Source organism: Primulina eburnea, chromosome 11 (genome assembly GCF_022965805.1).
Source record: "Primulina eburnea isolate SZY01 chromosome 11, ASM2296580v1, whole genome shotgun sequence".
Taxonomy (NCBI): domain Eukaryota; kingdom Viridiplantae; phylum Streptophyta; class Magnoliopsida; order Lamiales; family Gesneriaceae; genus Primulina; species Primulina eburnea.
Window position 1 is genome coordinate 4,325,841 of NC_133111.1, and position 24,015 is coordinate 4,349,855.

General features: G+C 34.0%; 2 protein-coding genes and 1 pseudogene across 8 annotated transcripts; all 3 read right to left on the reverse strand.

Moving 5' to 3' along the window:
• Positions 1-946: 946 nt before the first annotated feature.
• Positions 947-6,437, reverse strand: LOC140804342 (uncharacterized). The gene is made up of 7 exons (XM_073160296.1): positions 4,807-6,437; positions 4,082-4,499; positions 3,427-3,571; positions 2,835-2,950; positions 2,672-2,750; positions 2,099-2,332; positions 947-1,663 (listed from the first exon to the last, which is right to left on the reverse strand). The coding sequence occupies exons 1-7, from the start codon at positions 5,924-5,926 to the stop codon at positions 1,334-1,336; spliced, it is 2,442 nt and encodes an 813-aa protein (XP_073016397.1). The 5' UTR covers positions 5,927-6,437; the 3' UTR covers positions 947-1,333.
• Positions 6,438-7,434: 997 nt separating this feature from the next.
• Positions 7,435-12,248, reverse strand: LOC140804322 (protein PHR1-LIKE 1-like). Of its 7 annotated transcripts, none has more exons than XM_073160256.1 (8): positions 12,230-12,248; positions 10,554-11,232; positions 10,192-10,384; positions 9,402-9,478; positions 9,275-9,314; positions 8,526-8,583; positions 8,329-8,398; positions 7,435-7,983 (listed from the first exon to the last, which is right to left on the reverse strand). In XM_073160256.1, the coding sequence occupies exons 2-8, from the start codon at positions 11,064-11,066 to the stop codon at positions 7,609-7,611; spliced, it is 1,326 nt and encodes a 441-aa protein (XP_073016357.1). In that variant the 5' UTR covers positions 11,067-11,232; positions 12,230-12,248; the 3' UTR covers positions 7,435-7,608. The 7 variants fall into 7 exon arrangements, with proteins under 7 accessions (XP_073016357.1, XP_073016355.1, XP_073016353.1 ...); XM_073160254.1 differs by lacking the exon at positions 12,230-12,248 and adding an exon at positions 12,051-12,209; XM_073160252.1 differs by lacking the exon at positions 12,230-12,248 and adding an exon at positions 11,985-12,209.
• Positions 12,249-15,604: 3,356 nt separating this feature from the next.
• Positions 15,605-17,347, reverse strand: LOC140804542 (histone-lysine N-methyltransferase SUVR4-like; annotated as a pseudogene).
• Positions 17,348-24,015: the final 6,668 nt, after the last annotated feature.

The window sequence follows — 24,015 nt, forward strand, 5'->3', positions numbered from 1 at the left end:
TTTAATATTTTAAATTGATCTACACGAGATAATATCATAATATTCCAAAATTCACACACACACACACACACACACACACACACACATATATATATATATATATATATTAAAAATATTGGGCTACCCGGGCATGCATGTGGCTCTGCCACTGAAGCCTAGTATTTTATTCCAGAAAATGAATAAATTAAATAAAAAAGTATATATTGTCGACATATACTCGGCATCAAATATCTAGTTTCATTTTTTTAAAAAATATCTAATTTCAATAGATCGAGGATCAAAATTTAATTTAGACGAACTTATCTTGGTCAATAATTAAACATCACGACTTTTTTTTTTCAAAAAAACAAATATTGGATTCTCTCTTGCGATGTGTTTTGTATATTTCAAATCGTCCTTCAAAAAAAAATATTGGATTCTCTCTTACGATGTGTTTTGTATATTTCAAATCGTCCCAAGATGACGACGATCATAATAATAATAATTGAAATTTATCTATCAAACCATCTTTTAAATGCAAATTCTTATGTTCCATGTATGTCAAGTGAACTTTTCTAGTCACGTTTTTCCCCAAGGTAAAGGTCAAGAAGGATAAACTAATTAACACATGCAAATATTATCAGGCGTAAGATCACATAAATGTAAAAATATATTTTATTTCAAAATTAAAAAGGACAAATAAAAACGTTTTATCTGTATAAAATAATTTAAAATTTCAAGAACTCAAAAAATTATATATAAAGAAAATCATTTACGATTTCGAATAGAGAAATATTGATGATTTTCATACTATGGAAATTTAGGCAGAAAATTACAAGGTAGGTATATATATATATATATATATAATAATATCAATAAATTTATTCACCCTTTTTTATAGGCGTATTATCATGATCATATTCCGAGGCTGTGGGATGATTCCATGGATTGAGTTTCAACTATAAAAGTAAAATGAAAATAGGGATAAAGTTTCCCTTGTACGTCCTGTCGATTCATTTCAACTAAAAGTAAGTGAAAAGTAATATTTACATTTCACAAGTTCAAAACATAGCCCAGAAAAGCGCTGTGCTCCCTCGAGGGCGAACCCGAGTTCGGAAAACTAGTTTCCAGAATAAATTTATCCAAGCATCTGTGACTGGCTCGAGTTGAAGCTCGAGATTGAAAAATCGAAGAAAGTAATGACTTAGCGACGAACAAAAAGCTGAATTTTCGACGAACCAAGAGTGATTAAGCTACTACATCAAAAGGAAACAGCTCAAAAAAATATTTCCTCAATGCAGCTTCCAAATGCTGTGAACTTACAAAACAAAGGCTCGTAAGAAGTGGAATTTGGCTACTTCTGCACAACTGGTTCGCCAGCTTCCTCGTTTTTGACCATCGCTTTTCTAGTGAGCTCATAACCAGCAAAGTTCATGGCGCCTAATGGAGCAATCCAAAAGAATCGAGGCACAGCTCCTTTGAATAGTCCAAGGGGCCCGTCATGTTGTAAAATAGAGAGGGCTACCATTGATATTGTTATAGGTCGCCCTGGAGGAGCAGTCATCATTCTTGTCTTCATAACATCAAATGGAGTTGTTACGACAGCAGCAAGCCCTCCGGATAAAGCTCCGACTGCGATTGTTTCCCAAGGCTCAAGTTCTCGTTCTAAAAGCTTCTGGACAGCCTGGCGGGGAGTCATTGATAAACAGTGGAAATAAGGAGTTAGATGTAAGACCAAATTCGATGAGAGATCATGCATGATAGACATAAGATGTAATATACCAAAACACCACAGACTTGCACGATTTGCTCATGAAATCTGACATTTGCGACATGATGCTCAAAAGTCTAAAGCATTGGTATTCTCTCCTAATTTAGAGATTATAACAAAACCTCCACCTCTTTATATGGTTATAAACACTTGAAAACAAATCTAGGAGAAAATCTTGTTCACAGCTAAATTATAATAAAATCATATCAAAGATATGTATCATAGTCCAAATTCAAAATGAGCACATCGATCTAACATGATGGTTATCCCGAAAATCAAGGGAACAAATAGCAAGCTACAAACATCAGTATGTAGACAAACAGTTTTCAAATCAAGAATAAGGAATACCTTCTTTGACTCAGCATAGAGGCCCATGCCTGCAACATAAAATGGAACCTCGCGGAAGAGGGTTGCACCAGTACCACGGAAAAACCCCTTGAGACCATCTTGCTGCAACGTTCCGACAATGGCTTCCCCTACATTTTCAAATAGACCAGCTTGCAGCCTTTGCTTCAGCACCTCACAAGGTATCCGAACCGCAGTTCCCAAAAATGTGCTGCAGAATGATGCTATAGATTGAACCTAAACATCATCCACTGAATAAGAAACTCTATATTTCATAATGCCATTAAAATTGAAAGGGCAGGTTAAAACTACATATCCCTAACCCAATAAAGCTTAAACATGTACAAAAGAGGAACGTTCTAACAGTATATCCTTACACAAACAGAGTCGAGAAAACATACAAATACAGCCATGATGAATGAAACTAACAATGCTAATTTTGATAACACCAAGGCAGGAAAACACAGTTAAAAGCACTTTTTTAAGGTAAAGTTGAAGAAATTCAAATGATTGAAAAATTACTGAACATATAATAGGAAAGTGGTACGCTTTACAATGCACATTCATGACCTGTACCTGTAATTCTGGAAGTGTAGGTGCAACGTTTATTAAAACAAGCTTGCTTGCTTCGAAAATTCCCGTTCGCAAACCATGGCTGTGGTGTTCATTACATCAAATCTCAGAAAAATAGAGTAAAATCGTTTCAACGAAAAAGAGAAAATAAGATGTTCAGATGTACCTTGAAAATTGACCTAATATAGCTGGAATGGACCCTCTATAAAATCCTCGGACTCCAAGTTGAGGAAGATTTGATATAACTTCTGAGAAGGTAAGGGTTGAAGCTTGCACCCGTGTCTAACAACCATTGAAAACAATCAGATCGCCTCTCCGAATTATGAAATTATGAGAGAAGCAAAACACATATCAAATATTCACATATCTATTAAGCTCATTCATTAGTTTTATTGCATGCTTTTACTCGTGGGACATGTTCCAGATAATCATGAATTATAACTAATCAACACACGAACGCACATTATCATCAAATGATATGCCAAAATTTCATAAAATAGAATAATATAGGAGGAGAATCATATATATATATATATATATATATATATATATATATATATATATATATATATATATATAAAGACAATAACGCACATTTTTACCAAATACAAGAACACAGTTTTAAGTGTGCAAATGCATTTAAGAAATTTAATTCAGGCGGAGAAATCAGATGTTTTCAGTACAATATCTGAAAATACCCCGAAGATATCAATATAATAAAAAAAATTGCACGATTAAGTTGTTTCTCGAGACTGTACCTTAATTGTGTCAACTGGATACAGGAAAGATGTAGACAATGCAGAAGAAAGCCCTCCAGCCAATGCTGATTTTAAAACACTTCCGGCAGGTAATTCTACTGGCGGAGGAACAGCCACCACCGTCGCAGCTTCAAACCAGATACTTCTGCACATAATTGATGAGTCGCAGTAAGTTGCTATCAACGAGTTGATTATACCATGCCATGTAAGTCTCAATGCTCACACCTAAATTCTCCTAGGAAATTTCTTAAATAATTTTAGATACCAGATTCAACAACATAAACATTTAAGTAGTTTCAGGTTTGGCGATTTGAATCCCATTTTGTTTCATGCCTGAAAGAAGAAGAAATGTGAAAACAAGAGCAACTCTCGGAGATTTCATGGACAGAAGTTCACATAAACTCGATGTTTTACGATAATCCATCTAATAATAACTAGTACGGTAGTACAAATACGACTAGTGAACCAACCCTAAAACTTTTGACAATTTCAGCATCTAAAATGCCTTCTTTGAATCTCATTCATCCCACCTGCTCCAAGTTTACGCAAATGAATTATCAAATATGCAAAGTAAACAAGAAATTCAATATGGTATCAATACTCTGAAAACATTTCGACAAAGGCTGCACAAAAGGATATAGTAACTTTGAATTACCGTGGGTCTTCTTGAAGTCGGTCTGATGGGAGCAATAGCATAAAATTCCTGAAATGCCCATAAGATATCGATTCCTCAGCATCGGCATTCAGGAAACGCATCATGGCAACAGCATTATCTTCATTCGCTGGGAGTCCTGCATTCTTCAGTGATGCCAAGATCTCACTTTTCTGTAAAGTCCCGGACTTGCTCAAACAGAGACTGGTGTAAGCACGAAGTATTGTTGGTTCTTTCTGTTCCACCAAGGATAAAAATTGTTTCCAACCAAAAGATTTCGAGAACAACTGACTTCTAGCACGGCGCATAAATTCGTGAGCATATCTCTTTGGCAGTTTCCTTTTTCTCATAGCAACTTCAAGATCTTCCATTGTAACTTGTCCATCTCCATCTCGATCCAACTCCTGGAAAAACCTCCTTCCTGAAAAAAATTTAAAAAGAGAGAGAGTGATGTAGATTGAGATTCAATGTGAGACTGATTATCTGATGACAAAATTTTTTGAATTTAAGGGTGAATGGTAAAAACTAAAAATACTTTTGAATAGCATTATACGGGGTACAACCAAAACACATCTATTTTACAGGGACATAGAATAGGTGAACTTCGGTCAGTTACTGAATGTGAGTATGTGATACGAAAGAATTAAAAATTAAAAACACTACACTTCACAACACAGCACATTCTTAATGTTAGTGAAAGGTGACTTGAACAAAATAGTAATGCATACCTTCAGCTTCTGTATACCTGAAGAAATCCTGGACTGAGAAAAGTTTCTTTTTGTCAGGGTGGTCTTCTTTTGAAGACCTACCTATCTGAGGTAGAAGCTCAATTAATTCTGTAAACGAGACAGTAGATAGAGTGGATCTCAATCGCTCAACATTGGATAGTGGAATACTTAGCAACCCAGTTGACACCTTTTGTAGAGAAGTACCTCCATTATTATTATCTAGCTGATTAGCATCATTACAAACTCCATCATCCCCCACATCCTTTACAGAAGGCACTTCAACAATACCAGATGGCACACCTCCAACTCGTGCAAACTTCAAGTTTCCCAAAAATCCATTCACATCTGCCGTTTTACCTTCTAAAATACTGGCAAGTGCTTTAAAGTGGTCAAACTGGTTAATGAGAGGGATCGAAGTTTCGTGATCAGCATTCGCACACTCATGTTCTGGAAAACCCCCATCAAACTTCGGCAAATGACTCAACTGATCAAACATTATCCCTATAAAATAGTCAAAAGACAAATCTTTTCCTTCTTTAACCTTTGACTCCTGCTGCTTGATTTCACTAGCAACTCTTGGTTTTGCTTCCACTTGCGCTCCTGACTCATCACAACAAGAACTATCCCTGCGACTCTTCTGTGTCCATGTTTTCCCAGATTTGAATGGGGTTGGGATTCCCTGAACAAATCCATTAATCAAAAACGCCCATGCCACCTCGATGTGAAAGCATTTCCAATTTTCTTTCTCACGATCATCACTTCCAAATCTCTGCTTCACCCCTTTCTTCGACGAATGGACATTCATATCCTCAACCCCAACTCTATCATTATTACACACACCATTGGCGCAATTTTCCGTAAAAATCCCTTTCCTCTCATCAACTTTAACCACCATATGTTGATCAACACTCGCACTACTCTTTCTTTTCACATTTAACGGAGCTACCACTAGCTCTACATCATTGTTATTATTACTATTATTCAGATTTCCATTTTCTGAAACCTCATGAAAGCAACTCACAACCTTACGAAAATTGGATTCAATGGGCAAAAAAGCACTCTTAAAAACCTGAATTGAATTAAAAAATGACTCCAGCGGGTCATTCCCTGTCACAACCATCACTAAAACCCTAGCTCACGAACACATAAAAGAAATCCCACAATCCAACCGATGAAAAAATATCAACAAAATCCAAATAAACCGAAACCCATCAAGGAAACAACACCTTTTCAATTCAACGAGCTTATTCGAATAATCTGATGAAATCTGCGACGTATAGTCAACTCTGGATGTCCGTTTGTCAGTTCTTCTTGTGCTGTGTGTTCTATATTGCATTTACATACATGTAAATTTTTGTGGATGGGTTTTTCCGAAATTTAAGCATCCAGATGCTTTTGTTGTTGGCACATGTATACATATATTATATATATATACATTTGAGTAGAAGTAAAGATAAACTTGGATAATGGGATGAATTTCTGAGTCACCAGAGAGATTAACATTTACATGGAAAGGAAATTTTTTAAGCTAATATAATGAGATCTTGATAAGGGATTTTTGTAAATTTGCGTTTTCGATTTTAAATCTGACCTCATTTCAGGAAATCACAGTGCAGATAACGAACTTTAATTCACATCGAATACTGAAGTTTATGTCTCGGAATCAACTCCAATAAATATTAAAATAAATAATTATTTAAACACAAATTTTATGTATTTTTTTTCATACAAAAATTTATGTATTTTAAGATCAATAAAAAGACACCCTTGTGATAAATAAATTTTAGATAGACATAAATATTATTTTATATAAACGTCACATGGATTTATTCGACCATATCTTTAGTATATTACCAAAATATCCTATGTAATACGGGGGGACTTTAATTTTTTTTTTTTGAAGTACACGTGGATACGACAAAATCCGTGCTATTGACTTTTTTAGGTTGATCAGTCGGACACATCGAAAACAAGTTTCGACAAAAAAAAGTTTTGGCTTTTCTTTTTTAAATCACTGCTCTGAAATTTACATTGTATATATTTACATATATATGTATGACAAAAACTTGTGTGAGAGTTGAGACGGTCTCACGGGTCATATTTGTAAGACGTATATCTTATTTAGGTCATCCATGAAAAATTATTACTTTTTATGTTAAGAGTATTATTTTTTATTGTGAATATCGGTAGGGTTGATCCGTCTCACAGATTAAAATCCGTGAGACATTCTCACATGAGACCCACTCAATATGTATATATATTTCTACAATATATTTGTATAAATATTTATATATTTTTAACAATGTCGTACCTTAACATTATCGTATTTTATATTTTCAAAATTTATCGTATCGTCATATTCGTATCATATTCGATGTGATACCCATATCCATGTAACATAAAAATTATCAATCCAATAGATCAAATATTGAGCTAATATCCGAACGTACCCTGAATATGAACTTCAGTAATTTTTTTGTTTTTAAAAATCTGGTTAGTATTTATACAGTGTAACGTTCAACAAACTAGTGCTGGTGAAGATACTCATCATACAATTTGCAGAAAACACTTCCCTTTACAATAGTTCTAATCAGTCATTCACACAGCACCCTGAAAAGATTTGAGTACTATATGAATGAGAAAATATATATGTTTATATCATATTACATTACAAATTCAGCATCTCATATCAACTTAAAATAATGTCACAATAAACTATTCAAATTGGTTTTGAAATTTGACAACAAATGTATCCATGCTAAACAAATTACTCTATAACTACAAAGATTTCCCCATCAAGAATCACTCAACTGGTTCTTTTCCGTTGAACTTAGCTCGTTGCTTTATCAATGGACGATCAAATCCACTAGAATCAAGTTCATGATCCTCGAAGGATTCCCTTTTGGGTGACAATGAGTTCTTACATGAATATTCTTGATCTGTGGGAAGGCATGGATCTGATGTAACTTCTTTTATGTTGGAACGGTCATTGATGGAGGGCCCTGGCTTGTCGTTACCAGAGGAAGGTGGATTCTCAACCATTTGACACTGCGAAAGCTCGTTTGAGTTTTGTAATGATGCTTTAGACTTGTTTTCTTCCATCTTTCTCTGCTGCTCAAAGATCTTTTGAAGATGTTTCCCTTGTTCTTCAATTCGCAATTGAAGATTTCTTTGAATCTGCAGAGGAAAGGTGACTCCATACATTTTCAAGACTGTTGCTTATTAGCGTATATAAAAATGCTCGTGTTTACGAGATATAATCCATAAACAACAATGAATTTTTATAACCTTGGGAAACAAAAATGCAGGAGAGCTAATATAGATGAACTCCTATTAAATTAATACTTCGAGTAAAACAAAAGAAAACCTTATATGTATATATAGTGTGTGTGTGTTGATGAAAGTAAAAACTCTGAACTACAAAATCGCACATCCAATCCTCCACAAAGAAAGACAGTCTCTTCTCAGGAGGCAAGAAACTAACATTCAACTTAGTTGGCAACACGAGCATCATTTGCATACCTCAAGTTGTTCATGGAGTTGCTTCTGCACTTCCATCTGCAGTCTAAGCGCTTCAGTTATTCCCATGGTCCTGCCACAAAAATAATCGATATTAATATTTAGAACAACATTGTTTCGAATCCCAACCGAACATAACAAAGAAAAGGTCAAATGTGAGAAATATGCCATGTGAATGAAAGGGAGAGAGAGAGACTTACGTCTTCAAGTCCAGGGACATCATCTCTGCCACATTTTTTGACTTCTTCTCCGACGCTCCTGACATCATAAAGGATCATTTTTTATAAAATCTAAAGAAAAAATAGGAATCTATTAATGGAAGAGCAAGATCAGATTCAGAAAGTCATTATTTATCATCGAAATATTACGAAGATAGCACTATGTCAACTACACCAGCGTCCAGCAGGGTAACACTGAAGGATACATAGTTTTTTCATGATTTAAGGGTAATTGTCGAATAACCGCATCCAAATAGTTAAATAATGTCTTGCTGTATACAGATATTGTTAAAATATCCTGACAAAAATAAATTAATTAAAATATAAAATTCTTTATTGGGTCACATCCAATGAATTCCAACTTTGAAAAAAGTGGTTTCTAACAGTATTGGAAACAGATTGTCACATATTCAAGGCTCTAGTTACTCCATCATCCCCTTTTTATTTTAATTGAGTCGACTTGGTCGGTTATTTTCGGGGCTTTGCTGGCCAATATCACAACAAGTACACATATGTAGCTCAAATATTAATGTCAGACATCCTGTCTACCGGTTGCATGCGATGAGACGTGTTACAGCATAAAATTATTATAGAACCACTCCCATGAGCCCGAGTTTTTGGGAAAAAAAGTTTCTACCAAATACGAAATAAATGGCAGACATGTTGACTTGTTCAGATTAGCCCTCAACCATTACATTCATAACAAAAATTACAACCGAGGCAATGGTTACCTTCTGATGACTCTGGCTTGTATCTTGCAGTTCTATATTTCTGGAATTACAGAAATAGTACGTTGAGAAATGGTGTAACATACAAACCAAGAGAGTACAAAAATAGAAGTTCAAAGACTCAAAATACCTGCAAGTGGCTTTTCACATGATAAATGGTCAGGCCTTCAACATTCATGAGTTTCAAGACAGCTTTTGGTGTAGCTCCTATGAAGCACACACCACAATGTTAAGACATGTGTGTTGAGTTTTAATTAATACCAGAGATAAAACGGATACAGTTGAAGATTGCAACATGTACTGTAGCATGCTCAAACAGCTTGCATACATTGACAAAATTCCCCAGGGCCACAAACTCTTGTAATTCTCTGTTACGCTTCTTTTTACTTCTGTTTTTAGTTTTCCCACTCAACCATCAGGTGTAACTCAAACCCGCTAATTGATTGACCATATAACTCTCTTGTAAATTACTTTATAGGCAATCACTAATTCTTCTATCTGAGGTCAACATTGATTGCTAACAGAGAAGGAGCTCAAGAAAAATGCTTCAGAAAATATTTCGGACAAATTTTTTTTAATGAATTGTCTGTCCAGTTAGTGACATCACTTTATGAATATATAAATTTTATTAATATGTAGAATATTTTAAAATCTCAAAATGTAGCTTAGAAAATTAGAATAAAATATAGTAATAGAGCATTTATAGAAAATAGTAAAAAAAATAAAAACTAAAGTAATGATTATGCTTGCAGCGTGAAAATAATTTTTGGGAGAAGAAAGGAAAACAAGGGTCGTAATTAATTTTATTTTCAAGAATGGAGAAGGAGAGGAAGAAAATGAATCCAAATATCACCCAAGTTTTCAAATATTAAGTTGTTAATGAGATCAAGAAATCAAGTATAAATGAACCGGGTACTCACGTTCATTACCACCAAGCTTAGACACAGCATCCACGAAAACTTCATGAAGTTCCGGTGTCCATCGCATTCGAGCTTTGGTTAAAGGTGCAGCACGAGGAGAGCTAAGTACAGAACAGCATTGTCCTCCTGAGGTGGGAGAATTCTGATGCTGATGAATTTGCCGATGGCATACATCAGGTGGCAATTCCAGTAACTGGTAAGTCATTGACAGTTCAGAGCAGAAGAGATACATGAGATATTAAACAATTGAACCCGCTCAAAATCTAGTTTTCCATGAGAATGAAATTTAACAATGTGTATTTGAAATGATGTAATACTAATACAATTCAAATTTCATATGGTGTGACATTTGAGAATCAAACCTCGGCATTGAGGTCTGGAACATTGACATCAACAAGAAGATCACTCCAATTCGTGTCCAGTGTATCATCGACTTTGATCAATTGATCCGCCCATTCGTGCCAATCTGTATTCCTACCATGTCCATCTGATGCCAATACACCTCTACATTCCACCAATTCATCCTGAACATGAATATTCAAGGGAATGTCCAGAAAATTTTGGGTCGCATCATTATCCCAAGAAACTTCTTCGGTATCCATAGAATAGCCACTTGATTCGCTAGCTTGCAGGAAGGAATGTTGGTATGATACAAAAGAATCCCCATCTTTCAGTGATTCAGAAATCATTGATGACTTAGCCAATTGACAAGAATTAGGCGAGTAAACAGTTTTGTCACTACAGGAGGGTGTCATAGGACTTAAGGACGTTAAATTAGTAGTCAGTTCTCGACCTAAAGTAACCTGAGGCGAATCTGGCAGCTTCGGAAACTTTTCTTCGAATGGAGAAGACAAGACCCCAAAAGATGTGGACATAGGTCCAGACACTTTTATTTCATTCAGATGTGCTTCACTGGATTTTATCTTACACAATATAGGGGGGATATTCTATTCTTTCCATAAACAGGAAAGAACCAGATCCTATCAGAGTTCTCCGGTGCCCTCAAAGAACCACACCTCTCAAACCTTTAACTTTAAGCATCTGAAAGAATATGTCAAACGAAAAAGTGAGAAGCGACTCAGAAATCGGACTAAAATAATACTATCTTCCTTTAATACGTATGCCTAATTGATGTGAAATCAGCTCATAATATTTAGCTGGACTAAACGTACGGGATACTATTTGACATTCCACACACTTATCTGATAGGAAGTAGGCTGATTCAATTACTATCAAAATTCATTAAAATATTCTGTGCTTCTCTTAGAGAAAGGCAAAATCTAACGAAAAACTAAGTTCAACTCCCGTAGAGCTATCCAACCACAAACTAAAATTCATAATCAAATACATAAATTATGAAGGAAACAAGAATTTGCTGACACGATTCAGGAATTAAGGCTTCCATTCATCTGATACCCCATAAAGAGCCAAAAGTCAGATACCCCTAATCGGTTAATGTATCTTATCCATCTATCTGTGAATCAAGAATTAGAAACTTGAACGCGAAACTTGAAAAACAAAGCGAGAATCACAAACAAAATCATTTTCCAAGTTCCAAAAACTCGGATACAGCCGCCCGTTTCCACACCACCACCCCTGAGCAACCCAAACGCATACAAATGACTACACAATAATAAAAAAAACTCGATGTGGGCAGTGGGCACATCAAAACACGGCTCAGAAACGGACAAAAGGCAATCTTTTTGGAAACAACTGACAACCCAATTCAATAAATGGAAGGAAACAAAAAAAAAACAAAGTTAAACATAACAAAAACAGATGAAATTACACACGAAATGGTGAATCCGAAGTGGGGTTTGGCCAACAGTTCATGGGATCCAAGAAAGATGAGAATCAACCAACTGGACTCGAGATGCAGCAGAATCCGACGGAATATCGATAGACGTTGGCCGAGTAAAAAAAAAAAAGCTTAGTAAAGATTAAAGAATGCTGACAAGAAACATGAATGTGTCACAGTAAACGATAAAATTCACTATAATACAATGTTAAATGAATCTGATGTTGGAATTAGTAATACATTTCTAAAACGGGAATCAAAGAAAGCTGACTTCGCTAAAACCATATCCCAATTTTTTTCTAGCTCAACAAAATAATAATAAATTAATAAAATAAATGTGTCAGCTACATACGAATCAATGATTGATGGTAGCGTGTGGTTATGGTGTTTGTCTCATCTTGGCCGTTGATTTTTTTGGTTGCCTGATTGATGAATCTACGGTTGAATCAATTTGAGACTAATCAAAAAGGTTAAAAAGTTAAACACCGTTTTAGGTAATGATTATGACTGAAAAGATTGGACTCGTGTGGTATATGAATTCATTTTAGAAAGTTTTAAAAAAAATTAAATAGATGAGATTATTGATAGAATCATTGTGAGCATCAGTATGATGTTTGAGCTGTTATATTTTGTTTATGTATTATAATATCATTTAATGTAGAATATATATCTTGTGAGACGGTCTCACGAATCTTTATCTGTGAGACGGGTCAACCCTACCGATATTCACAATAAAAAGTAATACTTATGATATCTCTCTCACAAAATACGAGTCGTGAGACCGTTTCACACAAGTTTTTGTCTTTAATATATTAATCCGATTGCTCAATATCATATTATACTTATATTTTTTTCAGGAGATTTTATTTCTTGTTAATCAAGTATAATTTCTTCTTCTTTTTCCCTATGATTTATGTAACATATTGATAGATCCATACATGTATATGTTTGTTCGTTTAAGAATTGAAAGAAGATGACATAAACAAGTTGGAATTAAGTAAATTAAATTTATTGATGCGTATGTCTAATAAAGCAATACCATCCCATCCCAATTCAATGCTTTTTGTGGTTGAAGTTTTGTATGGTTGAAAGAAAGACCATGGATCGTGATATGTGCAATTAATGCAAATTATACAATTTTTTTTTTTTTTTTTTGAATTCCTAAACTAAGGGGTGGGGGATCGAACCCATGCCATTTGGCTGGGGATTACAAATGAGAACCATTGGATCACTGCCCTGATCTCTAATGCAAATTATACAATTGTTGTCTTGAAAATATAACAAATTATTTAAAATTATTAAATAATATATATTAAAAATATTTAATTTAAGCACCCGTTACTCTCTCTTTCAATAAAGAGACCAATTTAGATGGTCCAAGCATTATAATTTAAAGAACTTATATTATGCATAATTTATGTGAAAAGAACTTCAATGGAAAAGAAAAAAAAAAAGGGGTGAACCCCACCTCCGAGGACCCCACACAGAGCCGCCCCAAGTCCCGACGTGAACGGAGGTAAATCAGGGTTATGCACGGGCAGCAGGTACTCAGAGGAGAAGTTGACAGGAGAAATTCTCCATAAAGGGAGAGCCGAAACTCGATCCTCACCAACATAGATTAAAGTATTCTTCACTCCCGTTAAAAATGTTGAGAACTTACGTTCATATCTTGAATTAAATGTATCAGAAAAAATTTCAAAATTGGGCTGACACACAAAATCTCAAGTCACGCAATTTCATTAGTTGGATCCAATTATCTTGAAGAAATATTGAATTGGCTAGTTTATATATGCCTTCAAGAGGAAAAGAGAAGGGGAAATTGTGGAGGAAAAACTCATAAACAACAGAATCCATCATGCTAAATTATTAAGAATTCATTCAAAAATTAAGCGGAAGCGTACTTGAAGTCATATTCCTGAATTCATTTATATAATGTTTATCATTATCTTCTGATATTTCTGTTTTAGCTCATCATAAAAACAGAAAGTACATTTATTTCTCTACACATTAAAGACTCACAACTTTGTGGAAAAGTTGACAGATAAGTCACCCGTACTACCGCTTTACATAACCGTACATGAGATTTTCACCTCATACAGCTCCTCGTTCAATTCTTTCGAATTCTATACATTAAATCCCAATAACCTGAAAATTTAGCTGATCAATTTATTTTGTACTTAACCTGCCAGCCTGCGGCGCCCGGACCACAAAGGAGAACTCAATACGGAAAACCTCCCTTAAGGGATCCCCTCCGGTGGTGGACCGAGACAGAGCCTTGGCTCTTGTTCAATTCTTTCGAATTCTATACATTAAATCCCAATAACCTGAAAACTTAGTTGATCAATTTATTTTGTACTTAACCTGGTAGCCTGCGGTGCCCGGACCACAAAGGAGAACTCAATACGGAAAACCTCCCCTAAGGGATCCCCTCCAGTGGTGGACCGAGGCAGAGCTTTGGCCCTCGTCGCCCCCACCCCCTTTCAACAGTAAATGTATCCTGCAATATTTTCACCTGCTTTCAACAGAAAAGTTATCTTTTGCTGTCTTTGCAGTATTCATCACTTCCGCGTAGACATTTAAACGCCTTGATAGGATGGTTAATATGAGCAAAGTCAATTCCATGATTCTGCAGATTATATATGAGAATGTTCATACGTAGGAGGGGAATGGAGCTGTCTTGAAAAGCAAATGGAAAATTCCTATATGGTGACGCATAAAACCAGTTAAAATGCAAGGTCAACAATGGTGGATCCAAGAATCCAATCAAGGGGGCAACGCATGAGAAGGAAGTCCAAAATTTTCAAAATAGTAATTTCTTCTCTACAAAACACATTCAGTCCTGAGTTCTTATTAATCCATCCTTGTGAAGGAACATGCAAACAATGCAGTTGCTCGTGGACAGTTAATAAACTTGTCATTTTTGCTACCAAAGGAACTTGAAGTACATGCAATTTCTAATAACCTTTTCTCTAGCTGCATGAAGTGAAACTCTGAGTAAGTGCAACTCTACCACTGCATTTTCATGGGAGTCGGAAAGCTTCAAACGGAGAATTATTATTTTTTTTTTTAAAAAAAAGATTAAATTACTCGCAGAGTAAGCTCTTCCAGCGCATCAACTTTCCTCTTAGTGAAGAATGCAAGCTGTATAAAGAAAGCAGAAGGAAGAAAAACTCATCGCTTTCAGAGTGTTTCGCAAGAATTGGTATTAGTTTGTCAAAAACAAGGAAATGGCAAAAGGAATATAAGTGGAGTGGTACATTCATACATGATAATAATGTTGGTCCGGAGTATCCACCTGAACAGGAATCTCTAGAGAATTTGAATCAAAACACCAGTCATTGAGAAAATGCAAAAAAGAATGTAGATATAAGTTGCAACAATCATACAAAATCCCGGTTCGAATAAACTCCCGCTGCATTTCCCATTACATGAGTATGCAATTTACACCAAATATATATTTTTCAACTGCCTCATGTACTAATCAATATTGTGTACCATGCTGTGAATCCATACTGAGAAATGTAACAGAGGATCAGGATGAAAAATTCAATAGCTCAACTGACTAGTTATGTTGGAAAGGTTTGATGGCCAAAAAATATATAAATAAGCTTACAGTTACAGGTGATTTATGAACCTAGCAACATTTCCATAGCATGTAGCATCCAAGCAAAGGCCATCTTCATCTTTTCAAACTCCTTCTGTAGCCCAGTCTGCATCGAGCAGCACTGAAATACACATGTTTATCTTTGCCACTGCTATGTTTATTCCGCTCGTATATTTCCATGTTTGTCAATATCTCTCCCACATACTCACAAACAAAGGCACCTTCTGGTAACTCTTCAAGAGCCCGGACACCCCAGTGTTATGAACCTGTAATTCCCGTGTTATACCTCGCTGAACGACTTTATTTCCACATTCCATGTAGCAGCCACATTTTCTCCAGCATTCTTTAATGAACTTTCTCAGAAGGTGACCTATGCATTTTTTGGGTCAATTGGCATTCTCGACCGGCCTCTCCAAGGGGCAATCCTGGCAGTAAAAGAGGTGGTGATTTTGAGGTTCTTGGTTCATGGAAATACAAGATCTTAAAAATTGTTGATTCAGCATGAGTCCTTCTGGAGTATAAGCAAATTCTCCTCCCGTGTCACCAGCACATGCACAAGGTATGGAGGACAGAAGACAGTCCCCTGTACAGCTTGGGCAGCAGTCCTCATTGGCAATGCGAGCTAATGACACATGAACATATGCAGATTGGTAAATTGTGTTCTCATGGATATAAACAAAACTTGTCCGATCCTCATTGCCAACACCATCATATAGAGATATTTTCGTTTTTTCAGTGCCGTTTGTTATGTCAAGGACTTTAAGAACAACCATTTTCTTGCTACTGTAATCCACAGGCTGCAGCTGCAAAGAATGACTGGAAGAGCAACTCAACCTTTTTCCCATATTCCTTTCAGGCCGATCTGTTTCTACAATTTCGTGATGTCCTGGTAATTTGTTTTTGTGAACTCCATCAACAAAATCAGCTCTTATTTCTTCATAACTTTCGCAAATTTCATTCAATAACTTCTCCAGTGAAAATTTAGGCTCAACAGTTTTGTATAATTTCTTATATTTGCTGTCTTCAAATCTCAGGAGTTCATCTGAATTTGGACTGTGAAAGTTATATTGTCCTCTTGACATTATCACATTTTAAGGATAGATGCACATGTTCCACATGATGATGAAGCAATATCGTGAGTGGCTTGAAAATTAGTCCGATGAATACTAGCTAGGTGTACCTGATTTGTTGGTATCTTTCTCTGGTGAGAATGCTGTGATACTTCGGTCAGACCTGAAAGGCAAAAATGCATGATTGACATAATACAAAAATGTGATAAAGATGCTCATCAAGAGTAAATCAATTGAAAATTACCAAAGATTATGAATCACAAGAGTATACATCGCTCATGGAATAGATGTAATGACCATGGCCTATCATCCATCTTGGGACCCTCACTAGCTTTCCCATGCACCGTCACTCGTAACACTGTACTCACATTCTAGGAATATAGGTACAATAAAATTCACATTTTTATTAACATGAGCTATCGTCAATCGACTTTTTACTTTAGCGACCATGAGCACGAGCTATCATCCAGCTTGGGACTTCTAACCTCAGGTACTTTCTCATGCGTCATTATTGTCTTTTATTGTAACGATCCTGAGCTATCATCCATCTTAGGACTTCTCAGCCTTATGTGTTTTTCTATGCGTTATTATTCGTCGCATTATCTCACACCTGAAATTGGCTTCTTTTGTCTTCCTCAGTACTCGAACTCAGGACCTCCAGAATTAAGTACTTAGGTTCCTAGAGTGTGAAGTATAATCAAACTCTAGAAACCAAGGTACTTAAATTAAACCTAGAGGACTAGGGTTCAGGTGTTGGAGAAGACGAAAGGAATCAATTTCAATGTGAGATGAGGTACTTAAGCATACTCAGAGAATTAGACCCTTTTGTCTTTGGTAATAAAACCCTTTTGCTCTGCCTTTATGTAGCAAGAAAAAATAAAAAAACACGAGAAAAAATTAGTAATATAAACAATACTTCAACACATAATAATATTGGGCACTTGACAAATTAGTCTAACATCATGTAGTTGTATAGAGTTTTTCCCCCTAAAAAATAGTAAAGGCGATTTCCGGGTTTCGAACTTGAGATCTATCTTAATTTTTGGGACAAATATATCACTGAGTGAATAGATTCGTGAGACTCATGACAACGAATTTTCTATAATTTAAGTCCATGATTCAAATAATTATCGTTGAAAAATATTTGTAATTAATTTTATTGTAATTCGTAAAATTATCGTGTGAAGAATGTTCTATTTTCTTGAAAAATGATGATATAATTTTTGTGTGAAATGATGGTAATATTTTTTAATTACAAGTATGATATTGTTTCAGATTACAAATACATAATATAACTGCTCATACTAATGACGGCACTTGAACGTGTACCCGATACTTGCTTATCTCGAATAAAAAAAATACAAATAAACAACTAAATCTAGTTAAATAAGTAAAGAGAACTACCCGTAATTAGCAGGACTCGAACCTTAGCTATTGGGCTAAGACCTCATCGGCAAAATGATGGTAGTATTATTATTTAAAGATTAGTTTGTTTAATAAGATAAGACGAGACCAAATTAGTTAGTATTTCTTTATATTAATGGATAGATATATAAACTTTACTGGTTTGATCTATTTTCTAAACGATAAGAAGACCTGTAGAATCGTAGATTCAACGGGGAGACGAGAAATGGTGAAATGAATATTTTATTTTTAACTTTTTATATAAAAACTAAGTTGTTTTTACAAAAATAATCGAGTTGATGAGCCCGCCATTGACAACAATAATGTATAGTTGGTGGTGGCACTAGATAAAGTAATAGTAATGGAGATTACTATTACCATACCATAGAATATGGCCAGATATAAATAATTTTGATATGTTCTATGAAGCAAAAAATTTGTGTGAGACGATCTCACGGGTCGTATTTTGTGAGACTGATCTCTTAGTAGAGCCATCCATGAAAAAATATTAATTTTTATGCTTAGAATGTTACTTTGTATTGTGAATATCGGTAGGGTTGACATGTCTCATAGATAAAGATTCGTGAGACCGTCTCACAAGAGACCTACTCGTTCTATGACTTTGTTGAATTGATAGTTATCTATTGGACGTGATGAATTGTATCAAAATTGAATATCTACTAGGTGAGTGTCACATCATGATGTACACAAATGTTGATAAGGTTGGTGGACAACATATGGAAATTGGACACGGATGGTAGACAATATATCAAAATTGATATATAAATCCGATTAGTGGACATCATATCAATGACAAAAACTTGTGTGAGACGGTCTCACGGGTCGTATTTGTGAGACGGATCTCTTATTTGGATCATCCATGAGAAAGTATTATTTTTTATGCTTAGAGTATTATTTTATATTGTGAATATCCATAGGGTTGACCCGTCTCACAGACTAAGATCCGTGAGACGGTCTCACATGAGACTCACTCCATATCAATAATCAATAAAAGGCCAGCCAAAATAAAATCTTTAATCGAAATTATATTCATAAGTTTAGCTAGTGAACTGCCATTTGACGCAATTCGTTATTTAATTTAATTGTCATCGGAGATGTAATAATAATTATTATCTTATAATCTAATGGACGACTCTTTCGTGAGACGGAAAAATAACTTAATATTAAATTTGTATTGTAATGCTTGTCATTCCATTAATTTAGACACCGACCTTAAAAATTAAGTCGCATATATTTAAGAAAAAATTTCTAACATTATTATTAACATAAAATTAAGGAGTAGATCTCTTGTGAGACAGTCTCACGAATCTTTATCTGTGAGACGGGTCGACCCTACCGATATTTACAATAAAAAATAGGCAAAAACTTGTGTGAGATGGTCTCACGGGTCCTATTTGTGAGACAGATCCCTTATTTGGGTTATCCATGAAAAAATATTATTTTTTATGCTAATATTATTATTTTTTATTGTAAATATGCGTAAGATCAACTCGTCTCACAGATTAGGATCCGTGAAACTGTCTCACGAGTCCTATTTGTGAGACAGATTCCTTATCTGGGTTATCCATGAAAAAGTATTATTTTTTATGCTAAGAGTATTACTTTTTATTGTGAATATAAGTAAGATCGACCCGTCTCACAGATTAGGATCTGTGATACGGTCTCACATGAGACTCACTCTAAAAAGTAATACTCTTAGCATAAAAAGTAATATTTTTTTATGGATGACCCAAATAAGAGATCTGTCTCACAAAATACGACCCATAAGACTGTCTCACACAAATTTTTGCCAAAATTAAAGAAATTTAATGATTCATCGTCCCTATTCTGATCTAAACCATATCTTAACTAATCTTTCATTAATTTTGAAAATAAATAAATGATCGCTAGCTATTCTTCGTCCCTCTTGATGACAATTAATGCAGACTGTATGCTTCCGTACGATATAATGTTTTGCACATTTTATGATAATTTCCCCCCGTAAACGGTTTGGTCGATCCTGCCCCCACACCCAATCAACGGCCAAGATTCTTTCATGGGGGGAGGAAATTTTTAAAAAAAATATATATATAAGGGCCAGAAAAATTCTGGCCCTTGGATCTGCCCCTTCAGACAGTGCCTGCAGGGGCAGGATGAAATATTCCCCCGTAAACGCACTTGTTATGATCAGTGTTTTAAAAAGTCCGCTTAAACTGAAGCTCAACAAAAACGCTCCACTACAGAGAAAGAAAAAAAAAGTTAAACTGTAGTTTGACTCAATAAAGCATAATTAAGGTGTTTAATTAAGTGTGTTTAAACACAATGAATCACATATATTTATTTTTAAATTTTTTATTTGAAGGTATGTCTTTTTTATTTTAAAATAATAAATAAAGTTTATAATTTGTATGTTTATTTTTTAATTTTAATCATGATTAAGCGTGCATGATAATGAATGACAAATATTTAATATTTTTTAATGTGGTTTTGTTGCAAAAACAAATAAAGATTGAAATTTTGAGATTATTATGTTTTTATAAATATGAAAATTAATGCATCAGACTTAAATTTATCATATTTATGTATTATTTTATCTATTTATTAGTTTGAGATAATTACAATTACACTTAAAATATAAAAAAAAACGTTTTTTCACGCTTAGCCTGTGCTAATCTCGCGTAAGTGTGAAAAGCTTGGAGCTCGACATCAGCTTCACACTTTTTAGAACTTTGGTTATGATTTTTATTAATCCAATATTTCGATACTTATTAATAATAATAATAATAATAATAATAATAATAATAATAATAATAATAACCATGCATAGGAACTATAAATGATAATTGAATATTAAAAATTAAGCAACTTTCGAGTTTTACAAGGAAATGATCGCTTACAACATTGAAAAACAACACAATTATTTCTTACAATATTTGGAAGAAGTAAAAAAAAACGCGCGCGCGCACACACAAGAACTTCGGAAGCATAGTGCCGAAATATGAAGTTGAAAATAATGGGAAAATATATAAATGTTAACCTTTTTGGAATCTATAGACAATTGATGAAATTGTCAAGATTCATCAATGGATTCCATCTATTGTTCCCCCCACCATTTGGCCAACATAGAGGAAAAGGCAAAAGACAAGATGAAAATTGAAGTGTTGGGGGTTAAAGCCAAGGACTGGACTTGCCTAGATGCAGTTAGCATTTCTCCATGTTCAACCATTTGGTGTCAGTTGCTTCACAATTCCAAATCAGCGAATTCCCACTCCCAAAACTCGTCGAGGGACCGTTTGTGTACGCTGCCACTGTCGCGTACCGACATCAAGTTACGAGAAGAATGACGTAAAAATATATTATACATCGTGGAATCAAGGAGGAAGAAGAAAAGGAGGTGTAAGAGGGCGGATGCATGAGTTCTGCTTTATATAAGGGGAGATTTTTATGGGTTAGTTCAGGTGAATTAAATAATGGCGGCAACAACAAGGGAAATTAGCAAATTCATTGGCTGGCCCTACATCTACTCTCACTTAATATGTTACGCATCCATTTTGCACATCACATACTAGATGTAATGAAACATATTAAAATTGTACATCCAATAAGTGAGTGAATGTACAACATATCAAAACTCTATACATACATATATATATATATATATATATATATATATATATTATGTTAGTATCGGTGAGATGACACTCACATACTATATGTAATAAAATACATCAAAATTGTATATCCAATAAGTTAGTGAAACCCATCGCTACTCACATAAATGTGCACGATAAATGTACAACATATCAAAATTCTATATACATATGTGTGAGAGAGAGTGTATATATATATATATATATATATATATATATATATATATATATATATATATATATATGGCGAGGTGACCCTTTCGTGAAGGGGTCAATTGACCCCTAAGGTTTGAATAATAGTAATAAATAATTATAACAATACTTTTCACGTTAAAGTTCAAGTATGGTGATAAATTTTATATTGAAATTCCCTTTAAAAAAACATGAAAAGTTTAAAATTCTGATAAAAGAATCCGAGAAAATATATGTTTTCGGCACGGGGATTCAAAAAGAATATGGCTTTTTAATTTACTTTCAAATAAAAAATATTATTATTATTTCGGGAATCACAAACTTCAATATACGTACACGTACATGCATGTATATATATGTTAGAATGAAAGCACTCATTACCAACCCACTCACATTATAATTACAACGAATCATATGTGATAAAAAGGTATTCAAACATCTAACACTGATAGCCATCGAACCCACTAAGACGAGGATCAACTAAACTAATGATGTCTTCCATTGATAAAAGAGTTGAATCTTTATCCATTCCTCCAAAATTAAATTTATAATAATGTGAATGGAAAACTATCTTTTCGGTCTACACGTGTTTGTCACTTTGTTATTTTATTTATCTGATTATCAAATTTCAGATTTAATCATGTATAGTTCGATTTTTTTTGTAATTTTAGTTATTTTTCAACGAATGTTTCAATGTTTTATCGTACACATCAACGTCGTATTAGTCTCATAACAGAAAATTGACTAAAATTACAAAAAAATAGAAATAGATGTTGAAAAATATATAACAATAAAATTTGAAAAAAGAGTAGTCATTTGTGTGCGACATTGTGGGTCGGGTCGGGGGTGAAAGGTGCATAAGGTGAGCGATTTCATCTTTTGGAGCAAAAAAACCTTCCTCAAACTGATTTTCCTAGTTGGATTCCATATACAAATATATTACACTTTAATAATTATTTATATTAAATTTTGAAAATAATAATCAAGAAAAGGTGTTGTTCCAAATACTGGCCTTGTTGATCCTGTCACGGATAGCAACGTTGTAGCTTTGTCTTATTTCGTACTAAATTTTAATTTCACTCTCATCATCTTAGTCCAAGTAACTTATTTTAAATACCATGAAAATATTTAATTCTACTTCATATAAATCCAATGACCATTATTTGCTTTTTTTTTTTTTTTTTTTTTTTTTTCTGAAGATCAAATATAGATATTATATATGAGAGTCAATAATAACAATTAGATTTACAATACACAAAAAATTTGTGACATTGTTTTATAAGTCAAGTATGTGAGATGAGTCTCCGACCCAACTCAACTTATTAAGAAATATTACTTTTCATACAAAAGTATTAATATTAATAGTATTGATGGATCAAGTTGACTCATATCGCGAATATAAATCTGTAATAACGTCTCATAATGTACCTATTCTTCAAATATAGATATTATATACTCGAGTCAATAATAACTATTTGATTTAAGACAAAAACTTGTGTGAGACGATCTCACGGATCATATTTTGTGAGACAGATATCTTATTTGGATCATCTATAAAAAAATATTATTTTTTATACTAAGAGTATTACTTTTTATTATGAATATCGGTAGAGTTAATTCGTCTCACAGATAATAATTTGTGAGACCGTCTCACAAGAGACCTACTCATGATTTAAAATACACAAAAAAAATTTGTGAGACTGTTTTATAAATCAAGTTTGTGGGACGAATTTACGATCCAATTTAACTTATTAAAAAATATTTTTTATACCAAAATATTAATATTCATAGTAAATATGGATCAAATAGACTCATATCACTGATATAAACTGTAAAATCATTTCACAATATATTTATTTTTAAAAATAAAAAAAATATCTTCATTGTTATCAAAATATATTTAGGTAAAAATTTGTGTGAGACAGTCTCACGGATCATATTTTGTGAGACATATATCTTATTTGGGTCATGAAAAATATTACTTTTTATGTTAAGAGTATTATTTTTTATTGTGAATTCGATAAGATTGATCCGTCTCACGAATAAAAATCCGTGAAATTATATCAAAAAACCTACTCGTATGTTTAATGACCTCGGGATAAACGC